The 19,906-nt window shown below is 31.6% G+C and overlaps 1 protein-coding gene across 1 annotated transcript in view; it reads right to left on the bottom strand.

Annotated features, from left to right (window-relative positions):
* The window catches only part of LOC145328850 (glycine receptor subunit alpha-2-like), a 316,261-nt gene that overhangs the window by 79,755 nt on the left and 216,600 nt on the right, over window positions 1-19,906 (bottom strand). Inside the window, exons 10-12 of the mRNA XM_080172757.1 lie at window positions 15,834-15,907; window positions 14,853-14,923; window positions 355-398 (exon numbers count right to left, since the gene is read on the bottom strand). Coding sequence (XP_080028883.1) covers window positions 355-398; window positions 14,853-14,923; window positions 15,834-15,907 — 189 coding nt within the window. The remainder of the gene's footprint in view (window positions 1-354; window positions 399-14,852; window positions 14,924-15,833; window positions 15,908-19,906) is intronic.

Below are 19,906 nucleotides of genomic sequence, written 5' to 3'. Positions count from 1 at the left end.
AGATAGATAGATAGATAGATAGATAGATAGATAGATAGATAGATAGATAGATAGATAGATAGATAGATAGATAGATAGATAGATAGATAGATAGATAGATAGATAGATAGATAGATAGATAGATATATAGATAGATAGATAGATAGATAGATAGATAGATTGATAGATAGATAGATAGATAGATAGATAGATAAATAAATAGATATAGATAGATATATAGATAGATAGATAGATAGATAGATAGATAGATAGATAGATTGATAGTCAGATAGATAGATGGATAGATTGATAGTCAGATAGATAGATAGATAGATTGATAGTCAGATAGAAAGATAGATATATGTAAAATCTTACCTTTCTCCTAAGAGTGAGCTCAAATCCTGCCACAGAAAAGTTTCCTGAAATTTGAAAAGTAATTTTAGTTATGTGTTGTGTTCTATTCCTACTACTCAAATATTTTCAGTAAAGATTCAAAATTTTAAAATAACTATCACTATTTGCTAGTGAGGCAAAATTATTTGTGTGAAAAATCCTCCAAAAAAATTAAATAAATCATTAAGATAAGATTTTGTTTCATTTTTGAAGATTTTTAATGTAATTTTGGAGGATTTTAAACAAAAATAATTTTGCCTCACTAGCGAATAGTGAGCTTAAGAATCCACCTTAGTTTTTATAAAATTTTACTTCATATTTTGAAATTAAGATTACCTACTATACAAATAATAATTATTCTCTAAAAAATATGTTACATGTACATCTAAAATATGAAGCAGCGTATAGTGTCCAATAAAAATGACGTCATACAATACAAATGACCAATGACAGGCCAGTATTGCTATTTACCATTAGTCAATAATATACATTTATATACTGGCCTATTATTGGTCATTTGTATTGTATAGCGTCATTTTTTGTTGGACACTATACGCTGTTTCCTTCCTAAAATAAAATTATCAAGTTGCTAAGGCGAAAGAATGTAAAAAAAACTATTCTGTGCTTTTAACTTGTTGGCTTAAGAACTTTGGGGACTTGCTGGGTGGTTCAAACTAGCAGTGTACAAACTTTTCTACCAAACAGGTTAATCTACAGAAAGGTAATAATGTAATGAATAATATCATAATGGGGGTGCACATAAATGTATCTTATTGTCTTATCCCTTAAGGTCAACTAAGAATTTTAAAAAATTTTCTCCCCATTAATATAAGGCTATCTGAGACTAAATTGAGCACTATAAATCTATCTTTCATTGAATTATCCCTCTATTCATAGCAGGAAGGAAGGGTACATTGGGCTATTATTTTAACTGGTATCCAAAGTTTTATAACCATTTTATCTTATTTCCAAGTAACTTTGACTACTGTAACTTAGTTTGGGAATAGTCCCTTTCGTGGCAACGCCTCTTAAGGTGCGATTCGTCGTATTTTTAAATGGCTTTTAAAGGTTATTTTATGTTATGATAGGTTATAATGGGTTAGGTAATTGTCCCACAGGGTTAAGCAATTAGCTCCGCAGGGTTAAAGCCCCCCGCAGTGGCTAGAAATATGAGAAAACCTACTCTGAAAAATACGAAGAATCGCCCCTTAAGGTTCGTTGCCACGAAAGGGGCTATAACCTTAATTTTAATATATAAAATTACAAGTATCAACTATTAATTTTTATCTACAGAAGAGCTGATTTAGTTTATTTTCAATTGGAATGTATATTAATTTATCATTGTCTCATACCTATAGATCCTGTGTACATAGGAAAGAACTTTGTTCCCCAAGAAAAGTATTGAAAAGTTGCTTAACAGATTTTTTCTCTCTTATTTTCTACATAAAAGTTGGGCTAAATACTTTCAGAGCAACAAAAACAAATAAGTCCATAAGAAGAACATCATTGGAAGTTAAAATACTGATGTTTAAAGTAGAGTTGGGCCGGATATCCGGCTATTATCAATATCCGGCCGGATACCGGATATTAAAACTATATATCCAGCTGATTTTTAATGCCGGATATCCGGTAATTTGCCTGATATTGAACGTTGGCCAGATATCCGACCAGAACTGCATATCCAGCATTAGAAATTAGCCGGATATCCGGTATCCGGCTAAAAAATTATCCGACCCATCCCTAGTTTAAAGAAATAATTTAATATGTCTGTAATTTAAAACTGATGAATCAATTGAGTTCGTCTTTTAAGGGAACCTTAACATAGGTCTTCGGATAATTTTATTTTTTTTAATTTAAGCCTTTTTGGAGGGTTTTAAGCTACTTTTCTACTATCCCTATTCTCTTACATATACACTAGTGGACAGTCGACTGTTATTTTTTTGTAAAACTATGGAAATACTGCAGAAGTAATTCGTAAATAACCTGTAAATAAAGTTCGGATATAGTCCCTTTCGTGGCGATTCGTCGTACTTTCAAAATAACTTTTCATAGGTTATTTTAGGTTAGGTGATTGTCCCACAGGGATAGAGCCCCCCACAGGGGCTAGAAATAGGAGAAAAGCTACATTGAAAATACGAAGAAACGCCCCTTAAGAGGCGTTGCCACGAAAGGGACTATACCCTAAAGTTATTTTACATTGAGACGTATAGACGCATGGTCAAGCCTTAATTATAGAGCAGCCGCGCTACTAACAAAGGTGCTGATGTAACAAACAACCAACGCAAGGACGTCCTAGTTCATTTTTTTTTGGGGGGGGGGGGCGGAATAAAATGAAGGGTTTCAAATGTTTTTTTGGAGAAGATCTATTAAACTTTGGGGAGTAGTATAATTTACAGTCAAATGTCCAATCACTGCCTAAAAAAAACATGTTTACTTCATGACCATAGGATTTTCAGAGAAGTGTTTTTTTAATTAAAAAGCTGTTTTTACCAAACTTATTGTTCCATAAAGGCATGTAAAATATCTTGTCGTAGAGAGATATATAAAGAATAACCTAATTTCCAACTTGGTAATTTGCTTTGCTCTACCCAGGGATATATGGATATTGAGAACAGAGGTGGATGCTAATAAAAAAAAATTAGGGTCGCTTGGTAAGACAATATTATTTTTGTAAAAAATCCTCAAAAATCTACAAGAACTGAACAAAATCTTATGTTAATAACCCTTTTATGATTTAATTTTTTAGATTTTTTATGCGATTTTGGAGGATTTTTCACAAAAATAATTTTGCCTCACTAAGCGACCCTAAGTTATTTTTAAGAATCCTCCTCAAATTACTAATATCAACAAGGATGACAACATTCATAAAAGCGAAGCTTTGAAACGGTATGACAGACGAACATTATCTCTTATGAAGTGTCAGAACAAAATATCAATACATATGTTTTGACAAAATTATACGTAAATTTGTTGCAAAACTTCTGAAATACTGAATTCTGTTTAAGGACATACTGACATTTTTAGGACTTGATTATAGAGATGCTGCGGTTATAATATTGTACCTTAATGTGATAGAAATCAGACAAATCGGATTATTATATCCCATAAAAAATTGTTGTTAATAAAGTTAAAAAATTACCATGTTTAAAATGGACGTATGGACATTATAGTAACGATTATAGAGTTGTTACGCTTTCTAAATCGTACCTAACTACTACAGAAATCATCATGCAAAGTTTGAAGTCGATAGGACAATTCTAACATGTCTAAATTAACGAAAAAAGCTATTCGTTACGGACGTACGGACGGGCCTACCCTAATTATAGAAAAGCTTCGCTTTTAATAAAAACAGGGAGGACGGGGACATTGAACTGTAAATTACACGTGTATCCAAAGTTTTATAACCACGTTATCTTATTCGTTGGCTTCAAAACTGATAGTGCCAAAACTTTTCAACAAACAAATTTTAATTTATAAACAGACATACATACCCTATACATGTGTACCTTAATTTAATGATTTCAATTCTATTATTCGTAGTAAATTCTCTATTATACCATACATGATTTTTCAGTATGAAGTAAGAACCGGTTTTATTCCAGCAGAAACCATTAAGGTTCGGAGCCATACTGGAAATCATTTTTTGAAACTTTCGGGTATAGTCCCTTTCTTAAGCCCCTTTTAACAAAATTTTTCTAAAACAGTACGGGGTAATATACAGGGTGCGGCACATAAATCCGGACGTTTTTAGAACGGCCAAAGCGTTAAAACTACTTGACCAATCAGGACGTTTGACCCCACTATAAAAAGCTAAGGTAATGACCTTATATAGCACAAAAAAATCTTTGGATAAAGATGGATGTGTACAACGAGCTGGCCGCGTATATGTACAACAAGGCAGATTCCAAATGCGCCAGTGCAGTGGTTTAATCTGGATTCTCGAATTTGGATCCTGCAGTTACTCACGTTCCTAAGGAAATGTGGCCTCCCAGCAGCTCGATCATAATTCAATGGACTTTTAGGCCTGGGGCTACTTTTTATCATGCACCAATAGACGTGCCCATACCACAAAGACCTCCCTCATTGCCACTATCAAGGAGAACTACGCCAGCTTGGACAGGTACATTTTGACCTGGACCAGCAGGCGGTTGAGGAGGCGGGTAGAGGCGGTGATTGAGGTTGGCCGCCATTTTTTTGAATAATCTATTTATATTTCCGGATTTATGTGCCGCACCCTGTACACTATAGATCTGTTGTTATTCCTTCTTTTTATAGGAATCAACAAGCTAGGATTTATGTAAGAGGTTTAAGATTTTATTAGATTACTGGATTAATGAATTAAGTCTTCAATGATATGCATATCTTTATATACTAATATTGTGCCTTTTAGAATTAAAAGTTTAAAAATGAAATATTTTTGGAAGCAAGTATCTGAAGAGAAACGATAAGAAATGCAGAAAACTGGTTAAAGTTACCAAATAAGGACAAATATGTTCAAAACAGTTTTTTTGCAAAAAAAAAAAGAACATTATTATACAGGAAGAACCATCGGCTGCGCCCCCAAAAAAAAACAATCAAATTTTTATTACTTTGTAGATAACGTTTAAGAAAATTAATATTTGCAATCTATTGGAGACAACCTATCAATGTTTGCACAAATTTCTTTCAGTCCCAACTGTACATTGTATTAGGTTGCTTGTTTTTAGGGTCAAGTCGTTCCCCCAACTATTCATTCTGGCGCAACTAACATAGCAGCAGTAGAACAAATTTAACGTTTTTATTTATGACACAGCTTGGACCGAGATTCGTATCCATTGCAAAATTTTATGTGGTACCCTAATTGTATAGAAGCCACGCAACTAAAAATACTAAAAGTTATAAAAAGAACATTTAGTATATTTTGTGCACTTTAAGCAGATGGACTGTCGTTCAAGAAATATTCAGGGATAAGACAATGGATGATAAATTGATGTACATCCCCCAATTGTTCATACCCAGGAATAAGGTATAATCAACAAGCGAAATAAATATAAAATAATATTTTGGGGGCAAATGGAGAGGTCGTCAATTTTACGATGTGTTGCCCCCCAACGACAGCTGAAAAACACGTATAGGTTTCGTGATTTTTATCCGAATTAATTTCGTTATTGGTAGAAGCTGGTTCATACCTATGCTAAAGATTAAAATTGTTGGTTGAAAAGTATTGATACTATTGATTGATTGAATCAAATAATATAGGCTAATACAAGTATTCAAAGTTTTTAAGGCAACGAATGAGATGCATGCTTTTTAAACTTTGGGTACCAGTATTTTGTATTTAATAAATTTAAATCATATAACTTCCCCTCATTTTCTGTGTATGATTTTAAATAGCTTTGCCACTTATTAGTTTTTTTTGTAATGTCCAGAAAAGTTTCGGTTATCATCCTAAATGATGTAACTAAAATGTAACTGCTTTATAGGGCCTACATAACGAAAAAGAATACATATTTAGTTCTATATATTGTTCCCCTATATACAATTACTTATCTCGTTTACACTACAAAGTACTGGGCATCAAAAAGGTATGTAGCTGTTTGTTTTCATTAAGATATTAGAGTAAAACACTAGAGGGAGAAAGCGTTAAATAATTGTATCTCCCCATCGCAACCTCCTTGTGCAACCTTTCTATTGGGTCATTGAAAATCAACCAATGGTGTCGCTTATATTAACACAGCCAAGTAGCAGAAAATGATTTAGAAGCAGACGAAAGAGGTCTTTGAAAAAGGAAGGGAGGTATTTGTCTGTATATACATTTATACTATAGATCTGTTATTAAGATATTGCTGACCAATGATATTCTTCTGTACAACTTACTTGGTCCGTCTGTCTGTCTGTAATTCTATAAGATCATCATAATTGTAAAGTGGAAATGTGTTTAACTATTAATTCTGCAATTTAACATGAATTTTCGTTGGCCAATGCGTATATACTAAACCAATGCGTCGTTGTGTCTTAAATACATTAAACATCAAAGGATTTATGAAAACAGTAAAAGTGTCGAACTATGACGTCAGAAGAAATTAACAATTAACCAATGAGAGGCCGCTATATATTTTACCACAGTGAATACTGGCTTCTTATTGGTTAATTGTTAATTTTTTCTGACGTCAAATAATGTGATCCATGTACATCTACTCTACAACTCACTATGTTCGTCTATCAGACCGTTATGCTCTGATGTTTTTCTACAGTTTATAATAAGAGCTTCGCTACTTATGGATGTTGCTTTGCTTGTATATATTGAGTAAATTTGGACGCTTCTGCAACTTAGGGTACCAGTATAAACTTTATTTGTTTATTGAGTACCCTGTATCATTGGATAAATACTCATTTACTCTTTATGATGTTTTTGTATTATATTTACATACACATACACACACACACACACACACACACATACACACACTCACACACGCATATATATTCTTTCATACCTTTTTATGTATACTTATTTTTCAACGTTACAATACTTAAGGTTCGGTAAATAGCAGGAATAAGGTATAACCAACAAGAGGCAAATGGAGAGGTTGTCAATTTTACGATGTGTTGCCCCCCAACGACACTTGAAAATTAGAATTGTCCTATTATAAATTATAAAATCTAAAAATAAACCTGTTATTTTTCAACCTTTCTTTAAATTGTATTATTCCGCCTAACTAAACGGTGTCTGATAATAATAGTTTTTGTAATGCAGTTTGTGTGTATGCCCAGTTAGGTTGTCCCACATTTTTAGCATTTTTTTGTAATTGCTCAACACGTAGCCCATCCGCTCGTCGCTGTGGGGTTGATAGGTTCGAATCTCGGGCCGACACTGCGTCATAACTAAAGACGTTAAAAATGGTTCCTATTGGCATGTCAGGTGCGCGACATTAATAGTAATAGTAGGAGGAATGCCTTGGCCCATAAACAGGAGCAACTCACTACCATGCACAGTTAGGAATTCTCAGACAAAGGTCGTGCAATCAAAGGGTTGGTTGTCTGATGGATGTTACTTAACCTAATACTCTTGGATGTTAGAGTATCGCATCCCATTACACGTGGATGATGCTCTGGATTCTCAAGATGATCACTCAAATCGAAGGAGAATCCCGCCCTTATGAGGCGATTTTCACATTTTTCTTATATATTACTAGAGTTGGCTCAATATAACTATATCGCTATTGGCTAGTTTTCTATAAGTACATATCTATTTATCTATTTCTCAATAAATCAATTTTCCTCCCCCACCATTACTATCTAAAAGAAAGAAGTAAATATTTATTAATTTAAATGATTTTAAAAAGATTTTTTCAATTATATTTTTTTCACATTACCATCACCAAAGGGTTAATATGATTAAAATTTTTGTTTTAATATTTTAACACAAAGGAAGTGTCGCCACAATCAAATTCTTTTAAAATAGAGTTTTCTTAGATTTACTCTATTATGAATATATATTTATTTTTTTATTTATGAAATAAGGATTAAATACTTCAATGTAATTCAAATATCTACATGAAGTAAAAAACTTAATTAATTCCATAAACAAATAGAATAAAGGTCTTATCGCTTTGGTCAATGAGAGTTTATTATGAATTATTGGAGCACTATGAGTTTTAAACACTTTACCATTGCACATTGGGGCAAATCAATCAAAAAGGGGATTTAATTATTTAGTACCCTTAAAATTCATCCCACAAAAATTTCATTTTATACTTTTTTGTAGGCAATTTAACAACGAACAAATTTGCTTTTATGTTTTTTTCTGTCATTTGAAAGGAACATGGAGATAAAGGTCATTTAATGAAGGTAGATGGAAAATTACCAGATTAACCCCTCCCCAAAAATAGCGCCTCCTTACCCTACCCATCTATCTATTAATCTATCTATCCATCCGTCTATCTATCTATCCATCTATCTATCAATCTATCTATCCATCTATCTATCCATCTATCTATCCATCAATCTATCCATCTATCTATCCATCTATCTATCCATCTATCTATCTATCCATCTATCTATCTATCCATCTATCTATCTTTCCATCTATCTATCTATCCATCTATCTATCCATCTATATATCCATCTATCTATCCATCTATCTCTCCATCTATCTATCCATCTATCTATCCATCTAATTATCCATCTATCTATCCATCTATTTATTCATCTATCTATTCATCTATCATCTATCTATACATCTATCTATCCATCTATCTATCCATCTATCTATCCATCTATCTATCCATCTATCTATCCATCTATCTATCCATCTATCTATCCATTTATCTATCCATCTATATATGCATCTATCTATCCATCTATCTATTCATCTATCTATCCATCTATCTATCCATCTATCCATCTATCCATCTATCCATCTATCCATCTATCTATCTATCCATCTATCCATCTATCGATCCATCTATCTATCCATCAACTATTTATCTATCTATCCATCAACTATTTATCTATCCATCCATCTATCTATCCATCTATCTATCCATTTATCTATCCATCCATCCATCTATCTATCCGTCTATCCATCTGTCTATCCATCTGTCTATCCATCTGTCTATCCATCTGTCTATCCATTTACTCATCCATCTATCTATCCATCTATCTATCCATCCATCTATCCATCCCTCTATCCATCTGTCTACCAATCTGTCTTTCCATTTACTCATCCATCTATCTATCCATCTATCTATCCGTCTATCCATCTGTCTATCCATCTGTCTATCCATTTACTCATCCATCTATCTATCCATCTATCTATCCATCCATCTATCCATCTGTCTACCAATCTGTCTATCCATTTACTCATCCATCTACCTATCCATCTATCTATCCATCAAAGTATTCAAAAAGTCAAATTTGGGGTCATTTAATTCATTTCAGAAGAAGGGGAGAGGATGGTGTAAAGGGGTGGATGGGTATTCTTATTTTAGCAAGCTACAAGTTTCACTTAATAATAAATCCATTATAAATATGAGCATTATTGGCATAAATTTTTATTGGCTAATATCTATATTTATAATGATATTATGATTCTTGTTTACTGTTTATATGTATACTAGCAGTTTCGCCCCTAGCCTCTATGGGCTTTGCTCCAAGAGGTAATTAAACAAGGATGACAACATCCATAGAAGCGAAGCTCTGAAATGGAAAGACAAACGAACACTAACACTTGTGAAGTGTCAGAACTAAATATTAATGCATGTCTATACAAAATTGTAATTAAAACTGATTAAATACATGTTACTGTTTAAGAACATACTGACGTTTTTAGGACTTTTATAGAGATGCTTCGCTTATAACACTATACCTTATTGTACTAGGAATCAGTATTCAAAAATCAGATGAATAGGATATTTATAACATTCAAAACCATTATTTGTTGTCATAAAATTAAAAAAATTAGCTTGTTATAAATGGATGTACGGACTTTCTGGTAACGATTATAGAGTTGCTGTGCTTTCTAAGTCGTACCTAACTGTTGTAGAAAACGGCATGAAAAGTTTGAAATCGATAGGACAATTCTAGCCTGTTTAAATTAACTAAAAGAGCTAACTGTAACAGACGTACGGATGGACCGATCCTAATTATAGAAATATGAAAAAATTTAGAGGATTTTTTTTGTAAAATAGCTTTAAACCACCACAGGACCAGTAGATATATTCCCTGAAGAGTAGAATCTAATCGGTTTAGTGGTTACCGAGATCTTAAGGGACGGACGGACAGACAAACAGACATCAAGCTACTTTTTATTATAGATTAACGCCCAGGGATCTAAGGAACAAAACAATAACCGATTAATGTATGTACATCCCCAATATTGATACATTAAATAATAAATTATATTACAAAAATGATTGTCTGTAGATGACAATTAGTGGTTGAAAAGTTTTGATACTCATCTTAATAAACCAACCAATAAAAAATCAATCAAATTTCCTAAAGTTGAAATGCCAACGAATAAAAAAACGTTATTATAAAACTTTGAAGTTTGGGGACTAGTGTAATGTCCTCTCCCTTTCTAAATAAAACTACTAACGCTAAACATGAAGACCATGTACCTACATAATTTAAAGACAAAGCATTACCAATAGACAGACAGATAGACTACTTGCTAATTCCAAATTAGAATGATTATAAGAACACTTCGTTATTTGAATATTAACTTTACCTTTCCGCAGTGAGAGAGGGGACATTGGGCTGTTTATAAAACTAGTCCCCAAAGTTTTACAGTTGTGTGTTCAAACGTTTTAACTACTAACTTTAATCTACACAAGGGGTAATTTTGTGTATTATCATTGGGGATGTACATCAATTTATTGACCTTTGTCTTATCCCTTTAGATCCCTGATATTTGTAATAATCCATAGAAAAGATTATTCAGTTACATTAAAACATCAAATATAAAGAGGTTTAGATTTAGGTTTAGCCCCCCCTCCCTCCCCTCTTCATCATTTAGTGCAATAGAACTAGAAAATATTCATTATCAACTTTAATTCAAAGTCTGATCAAATAAATATTTCGCATAACTATGTTTTTGCATCTTTTATTTATATGTATTACATCTCACATATTGACTTTAAAAGCGCGTTTAAAAGATTTTCCTAACAAACTTTTCGTGCACCCAGCCTCAGAAAACGCGCTAAAAACCCCTACGGTAAGTGAAACCAGTACAGGCGATTATAATATGTCTTTGGGTAATCAAATATCGTATTTTTAGCCGGTGGCAACCGGTGAAAACATATTTCCTCTTACTGTCTACTCAAATGTTGATTATAAAACAAACAAAAATAAACTAAAATCTTAACTTCAACTATAATTATTTAGGACTAATATCTTTAATTTGTGTTTTTTTCTTTTATATTGTCAAAATACATGTAGTGCATGACTCACCTGAAGTTATTTTGTCTAATTATGTTAATTCTAAGAGATTTTATAATACATTTAAAATTGTTGGTGAAACACAAAATATATGCCTTTTTCTGTAAGAAAATTTTGGCATATCTTGACTTTCAGACTTAAGAAAGCTTACTTAAAAAGCGTATTTTTACGATTCCTTTGAAATCTGATGTACATTAGGTATGATAATACTCATAGGACGATTGAAACTTGATTTGGGGGTGGTGAATTGATGCCCCTTGTTGCCCCTATGTGCATTGGAAGACTCAAGCTCATTTATAGACGTTTATTTCCTATATAGATCTGTCATGGATCTTGATGCAATAAAGCAGGCCATTTTGTAAATGTTAAATATTGGAAGATTTCATTAAATAAAAGTAATCGCAAATATACTTAGTAAATAATTATATAGCTCATCATTCTTAATTCCAATTGTTGATTTTATACCATTTACAAGCAGTTGGACTTCCAAGAATGTTATATAAATAAATATGTTCCATTGTTATGGAAAAATCAGATGTCTAGCCAAATAAATCCCATAGTGTTACGGACAAAAGGACAGACACAGTGAATTAGAGTGTAGATTCTCTAACAGATCTATAGTGTAGATGTATATACAGACAACTACCTCCCTTTCTTTTTCTAAGACCTGTTTCGTCTGCTTCTTAATCATTTTTTGCTACTTGGCTGTGTTAATATAAGCGACACCATTTGTTGATTTTCAATGACCCAATAGAAAGGTTGCACAAGGTTGCGATGGGGAGATACAGTTATTTAACCCTTTCTCCCTCTAGTGTTTTACTCTAATTATTCGCTACAAAAAAAACCGGGAAAAAGGGCCAACCTAAAAGGTTAGTATATAGCTTGTACTTATAAATAAAATTACTGTGTAACACTATTAATTAATTACGCATCATTCCATCTTTACATATCTGTTTCGGTACGCATGCCTTGCCGTACACGAAATCTTAATCTCCAAGCCCTCCGAATGACCAACATGTGAATGTTTACAAATGTGTATTTATTACCATGAAAACGGTGAATCTAAAACAAAAATATAAAGATTAATTACATAGCATTAATGGTTTATTATTTTTGTATATCGAGGTTGCGTGATTTCAATTTAATTAAAAATATAAAATTTCTAAGAAACTTTAAATTGGCACGAAACATATTAAATAGCATCAGAAATTGATAATTTTAGATTCAAATGATCAATAAAATTAAGGAAAATATTCGTATGTCAAAAGTTAGCAGTTAAATGGTCTATTTGTTGAAAAATTAATGTTTTAAATTTCTTCGTGAAAATATACCATACTACACTTATTATTAAGAATTAAGATAAATTCTTACCACATTATGATGTCAAACTAAGCAGGAAGGCTTATTTGAGATCTTCCACGGATTAGAGCGCATGTATATCCATCCAATACATTATTTTTATTCACGTAGCTCTTCACATGGGAATCAACAAGGAAAAAATGTGCGCGCCTTTGTTTGTTTACAAGCGAAGCGCGGAGATAGTTAGGAATGCCGCGTAACACACTCATTCTCTGGTGTAAGGAAAAGGGAATTAATGGGTTCGAACTTGCCAGGGAATACAAGAAAATCATTCCAACACAATATCCAACCATCCAATCATAAACAAATTACACAGGGATAGATGGAAGCAAAAACTTGGATTTAGAAATTTACAAGAGTGGGGCTGCTCCTTAATTAGCTCAAAACGGTGTGGCTATACTACATTTACATATCCAACCATCCAATCATAAATATTTTTCACAGGGATGTAATGGTACCAAGATATACTTTTTTTATAACTTATGACTTTTCTATAATTAGGGTCGGCCGTCCGTCCGTAATGGATAGCTTTTTTCGTTAATTTAGGCATGTTGGAATTGTCCTATCGATTTCAAACTTTGCATGATGATTCCTGTAGTAGTTAGGTACGATTTAGAAATCGTAGCAACTCTATAATCAAGTCTTAAAAATGTCAGTATGACCTTTTAAATTCTGTTTTTAAGACACTCTACAAAAGTTAATGTTCGTCTGTCATACCATTTCAGAGCTTTACTTTATGGATATTGTCATCCTTGTTTATAGAAAAACTAATTTTATGGATGTATATACATATATATACTTTAAAACATAGAAGGAAAGGACTTTCAAATTTAAAATTGTTTGGGACTTTTATTAACTTAAGTTCTTGTCAAAATTGAAACAATTGACTCATCGTCTTAACATTTAGTTAAGAAAAATGTCAAAATTTTGTATCCGACTAAATATTTAATTCAGGAGCTTAAAATGAGTCTACATGTTAATTGTAATTGGTATATATATATAATTATATAGGCCATTCATCATAAAATTTTTAAAAATAAAGCAGCTACGCCCCAATAGGCCTTTAAGAATACTTGACCCCTTTAATTTTCATTTTTTTATAGTCGACTTATCTTCAAAGGTTTTTGGTACCCTCCCCCAAAATAGTCATAAACCTTCCCATGTTTATGAAAAAGCTACATTGTAAAGGAGAATCATATCGGTCTAAAGTCAGTACAGACAAACATCCTGTAACTTCTATATAATATAATTAAAATTTTACACAAATATATAAGTAATAAATTATATTATCAAAAGCGCAATTATTAATTTATTATGGTATAAAAATAAACCAGGTAGAGGGAAAGATAAAAAAATAATCCTATTATTATAATTCCAGTAAATAATCAATATATTTAACTTATTATTATATTTTTGTTATACAATTATTATTATTTTTACATTTTTGTTATGACAATTAAAAGTAATATTACCAAAGACGTCCAATGGGGGGGAGTAAAGGGGTGATTACCGCCCCCCCACAATGAATTTTTAAGTTTGAATTTTTACCCCCCTCCAAAAACAAAATTTTAAACTTGGATGTTCTTACCTATATGATATAAAGATTACCCCCCCCCCCCTAATTCATTTGGGGGTGTGGCTTTAGATTTAGCACCCACAAAATTTTTATTTTTCACCCCCCCTCCCTAAGGCTTGGAAGGCTTGGACGCCCTTGACGAGACCAATGAAGTCCAAAATAAGCGAATTGTCAAAACTAGATAGGAAGCATGATTATAAAAGCTATGGGTAAAAGTAAAAGAACGTGTCCTAAGTTTTATAATTTTGTTTTAACCCATTCGCGACGAGCTTCCAAAGTTAAAAGTTTTGATTAACCGGGGTTCAACAAAATAGATTTTTTCAATAATTACTCAACAGAATTAAAAAGTAAGGTGTCAAATTAAAGATCTTACTAATTTTGTTCATAATGGCAATTTTCTTCATTTTTTTGTTGCTAAAATTCCTTAAAAATAAGATATCTACTAAAAAAACGATTGCATATCTAAATTCTATGGATCATTTTACATCTACAACTTACTAAAAAAATCGACTTGCTATTTTTTTAAAAATCACAAAAGTTAGGACACGTTCTTTATAATTTTATGTCAACTTTCTCTATGGCAAAATCATTTTAATCATAGTTTTTTTTAAAAACTATTGTTTACCTGTTATAGCTGTGTAGTGCTTCTGAGCCGTTGGCAACTCATTTATGTGTATACTATAGTCCAGTACAGATCTTAATAATAAGGAATATTAAAATTTATGTATATTAATGTATTTTTAAACACCCCCCCCCCCCTGCTGATTATTGTCTCCTGCTAAAAAATCCCTTTCAGTTTACTTTTAACATACAACTAAACTCAAGGTTGATCATATTATTTTCTTCTTTTTTTAGCAACATTTTCTGCCTTCATAGTTCTACAAATTTCTATATTTTTACTTATCTTTTATTATGTAAATTAAATTAATATGATTTATGTTATTTAGACTGAAGAGGGTGCAATGTCCACCGAAATATATTTCAATAAAAAAATAACTAAGAAGTATCAAAGACTTTTTCACTTAGTGAATTTATCATAAGTTGGTAACTTGTTTATGTCTATACTATTAGAAAGGTTGGGAAAAGACAAAAAATAGCCAAAAACCATTCTAACAACCTTTAATAAAATAGCCTACAACTATCCTGGGACAAGTGTGAAGCTCCCCTCAAATGGAGAAACCCTAAGCTACTGACAATTAAAATTCTTACTTTTTTATATAATAGGATAAGATGCATTACAATTATATAATGAATTCCCATATCACTTTTTAGTATAACTAGCGGCTACGCCACTAGAGGCCTCTAGTGGCACTTTAAAAATTTGGTGTTTTTTAAAAAATAATACGATACTTTGCAATGTTACGTAGGAGTCTCTATTTGAGAAGAAAAAAATTCGATTTATTGTGATTTCTCTTGGGAAGGTGGTACCCTCCCCCAAAATAGTTATAAACCTTCCCGGGACCTGTTAAGGAGAATCCGATCGGTTCAGCGGTTAGCGAGATCCTTCGGTACAAACACACAGACACACAAACACACAGACAAACAAACAGACATCCTGTTACTTTAGTTATAAGGATTTTCGTTTAAATAGGAAAAATCAAATTACCTGATTTTAGTTTCATCTGCAATGAGTTCATCATGAAAAAGCATTTTGTTGCTGTCATAATTGAATGATCCAACCTAAATTAAACAGCATTTTAATCATTATTATAAATATAATTATTCCTTTCACAACAGATCTATAGTATAGATGTACTAGCGGCTTCGCCCCTAGCCTATAGGGGCTGTGCCCCAAGAGGTGATCAAAGGAGAAAGGAAATCTTCAGCAAAAAAAGGGGGGGGGGGTTTTTTTGTTTTTGGGGGGTTGGGGGTGTCCCACCCCCCAAGAAAATAGCCTAAAACCACCACAGGACCAATAAATATTCCCTGAAGAGTAAAATCCGATCAGTTCAGTGGTTACCAAGATCTTAAGGGACGGACAGACAGACGGACGGACAGACATCATTCTACTTTGTATTATAGATATACAGACAATTACCTCCCTTCCTTTTTCAAAGACCTCTTTAATCTGCTTCTAAATTATTTTCTGCTACTTGGCTGTGTTAATATAAGCTACACCATTGGTTGATTTTCAATGACCCAATAGAAAGGTTGCACAAGACGGTTGCAATGGGGAGATACAGTTATTTAACCCTTTCTAATTCTAGTGTTTTACTCTAATCCTTTCACAAAGAAATAATCTAAAATAACAGCCAGTCAAATTTGAAGTTTTGAAGTCCTTTAACCCTACCTCACGACCCCCTTATTAAAAAAAATAAGCGGAAAAAATAAAGTTGGGAGGGTTATATCAGGTTTTTGGTAGCCTCCCAGGGTTAAGTGAAAACGGGTATGGGCGCCGCATATTTAGAGCCCCACAATTGGATACAAATCTATACCCCCAAATCATTGTTTTAAAATTAATTCAAAAAAGTTTGCGGAGGGTGGTATTAAGTATTCAACAATCCCTTTTGAAAACTTACAACTATACCTTACAAATATTTTTATAATAATTATGAAATTGCAATTATAAAACTTATAATAAATGCTAACAGTATAATTTATGCAAAAACATTAAAATTTAACATTTCTAAATGACTCTCGTGACAAAAGTTAATTTTACTGTATAAAAATTACACTTTTGTATTCATGATATCTTGTTTATTTGTTTCAATTACCTTTTATGCTTGTGCAAAATGTGAAATAGGTTACAAGGAGAATAAATTACATAAATTTATTATTAGCGAAGCTAATTTATTATTTACTGTGTCTGTCTGTCTGTCAATCAATCTTTAATGCATTCATCTTTTTTACTGATTTTCACATGTGTTTGGTATTTTTTGTTAGATTTTCAAAAATTTTGGGGTTAATATTTTAAAAATCAGATTTTCGTTTTCTGAACTATTTTTGTTTTTATAAATGAAGATTAAGAAACAAGTTGCTTTATCTTTTATTTATCACATATTTGAATTTTCTATCCTGCTATTGAAAATAGATTGCTGTTTTTTGGAGAGGTATCATTTTCAAAACGCATTTAATATACAATTTACTTAATCTGCAAGTCCGTGGGTCATGAAACAAAAAATAGAAGTATTTTTATTTTGTGCTTTGCCACTTATTGATGTTTTCATCCTTGATTTTATGAATTTGAACAACTGCAACTGAAATCATTAAGTATGCTAAACATACAATTTATTTTTTATTATCTACAATTTATGTATGCATTTAATCTAATTGAATGCCATGCTCAAATGTTAAAATTAATTTAAATTATTCCTAAAAACTCCAGTTGTGCCTACAGAATAATTATGAGAAAATAGTTATTTCTTGCATCGTATTATAAACAGCTTTCCGCGGATATAAAATTTACAATTAAGATTAAAACCAGTTTTTTAGCCCCAAGATGCCAAAGGTACGGGCTATAATTTTTATATTTGTAGAAAACTTTATATTATACGATGTTAGACATAGTTTTTTCGTATGGATGAGAACCGGTTCTAATTCACCGGATACTAACCGGTTTCGAATGAATGCGACTAATCATTTATGTTGCATTTCAATGTAAATTTTTTGTGTGTTATGAATGGATATAGTATTCATGGATATATTGAAAAGGGGGAAATTTGTCGTCAAGGTTGCTTATAAAAAAACTCACTTTTTGGGCAGTTCAGGAGTGTAGAGGATGGGGTAAAGGGGGTGGAAAGGATGTGTAATTATTTTGGGCTTTTAAAACTAAAATTGTAAGTGTCACGGGAAACCGCCAGCACTTTCAATTACACTTGCAAGATAAAAGTAAATTACAGATTTATATACATATATATTAACACTAATTTAGCAAAGATGATGGTTTTTGTTTGTTTTGAGCTGTAAAAGCACAAAATTTCAAATTCCACTGATGATGTAACCTTTAACTTGAATTAAACTATAAAAATAGTACATTTGACTCCAAAAAATTTATATGATTAGCCCATAATTTGTATATTCCACTAATAATGTTATCTTTTATCTTTAAATGAATTATCAAATAGAAAAAATATACATTTCAATATATATAAAGTTCTCTTTAACATTTGAATGGTTTATGGTTTGAAAACAAACAAGATTCTGGCATTTTCTTATTAAACTTTTGTTTTCCATGTTTTGGCATTGCACTTACTCCAAGAAAAGTGCAGATTATAAAGATGTTTAAAAAGAGGGTTACTACTCTATACCTCTATTGTTTAGAAACCATAAATTTAACCCTCTAACTACTTTATATCTCAATTGTTAAGGAACAAAAATATTTTAACCCTCTAACTACTCTATATCTCTATTGCCTAGACACTCTATACAAGAATATATTAACCCTTTACTACTCTATACCTCTATTGCCTAGAAACTCTAACTACTCTATATCTCTATTATTTAGAAACATAAATATATTAACCCTCTAACTACTCTATACCTCTATTGTTTAGAAACAAGAATATAATAACCCTCTAACTACTCTATATCTCTATTGTTTAGAAACAAGAATATATTAACCCTCTAACCACTCTATATCTCTATTGTTTAGAAACAAGAATATAATAACCGTCTAAATACTCAATACCTCTATTGTTTAGAAACAATAATATATTAACCCTCTAACTACTCTATATCTCTATTGTTTAAAAACAAGCAGGGATAAGGGATGGGAAATGTAGAAAAATATTATTTCAGGCCTATTTCAAGTCTAGGCCTAAAAAATCAGTTATGGGATGGCGCATTAGTTCGTTATCAACACTAATGAAATAGCTGTGTGTGTGTGTGTAGATAAAGTATAGAAAAAAATCCAGGTAGCTAGTCTAAAGTAAAAATATACATTTTTATAAACCAATATATTAATGGCTTTTGTTAAAATCATGTTATGATGTTTTTTTTTTCTTCCAAAATTATTTTATCTTTAACTTTGGTAATTATTATTATTTGAATTTTAATAATGAGTAAAAATTTTATTTGAAAATATCATTGCTAATTGAAAATCAACATAAATAAATTAATATTGGGTAACATTCTATCAAGTTCTTTGGATACTATTGTGTAATAATGTAATTTGTACTGTATATAGTTAAGTATAAATATTAAGGTTAAGGTGTTGTATCATTTCCGTATAAATTTTTAAAAATTTAAAATACAACATTTAATTTTTAAACTACCAAATGAAAATTTGTAGCTACCCATTTTCCAAAAAATAATTCCTCTATTTTTTTCTATATTGTCCTTTTTTAATGTTTAACTCTAAGCAGATTTAATAATTAAGCTAATGTGATCAACACTATTTCTATTTATTTTTTAGTAGCAGACAAATCATTATTTTTTCTAGAATTGTCTGCTTCTAAAATTGCCGCGGTTTTTACATAGTCTGCCTCCAGTTGTCTATTGGTTGATACAAAACAAGCTGATTCTTATTGGTTTAGAGCGATAGCTAATTTGGAGTTGCCTCCAGTAACGTTATTTACTTAGGAAATGGTAAAAGTTGCAATATCCCATTCAAAACTAGGCCGGGACCTAATTTATGGCCAGGTTTTCTATCCCTTATCCCTGGAAACAAGAATATATTATCCCTCTAACTACTCTATACCTTTATTGTTAATAAACAAGAATATATTAACCCTTCAACTA

Source organism: Acartia tonsa, chromosome 9 (assembly GCF_053477335.1).
Source record: "Acartia tonsa isolate MP-2025a chromosome 9, ASM5347733v1, whole genome shotgun sequence".
Lineage (NCBI taxonomy): Eukaryota > Metazoa > Arthropoda > Copepoda > Calanoida > Acartiidae > Acartia > Acartia tonsa.
This window is presented reverse-complemented; position numbering and strand designations above follow the sequence as displayed.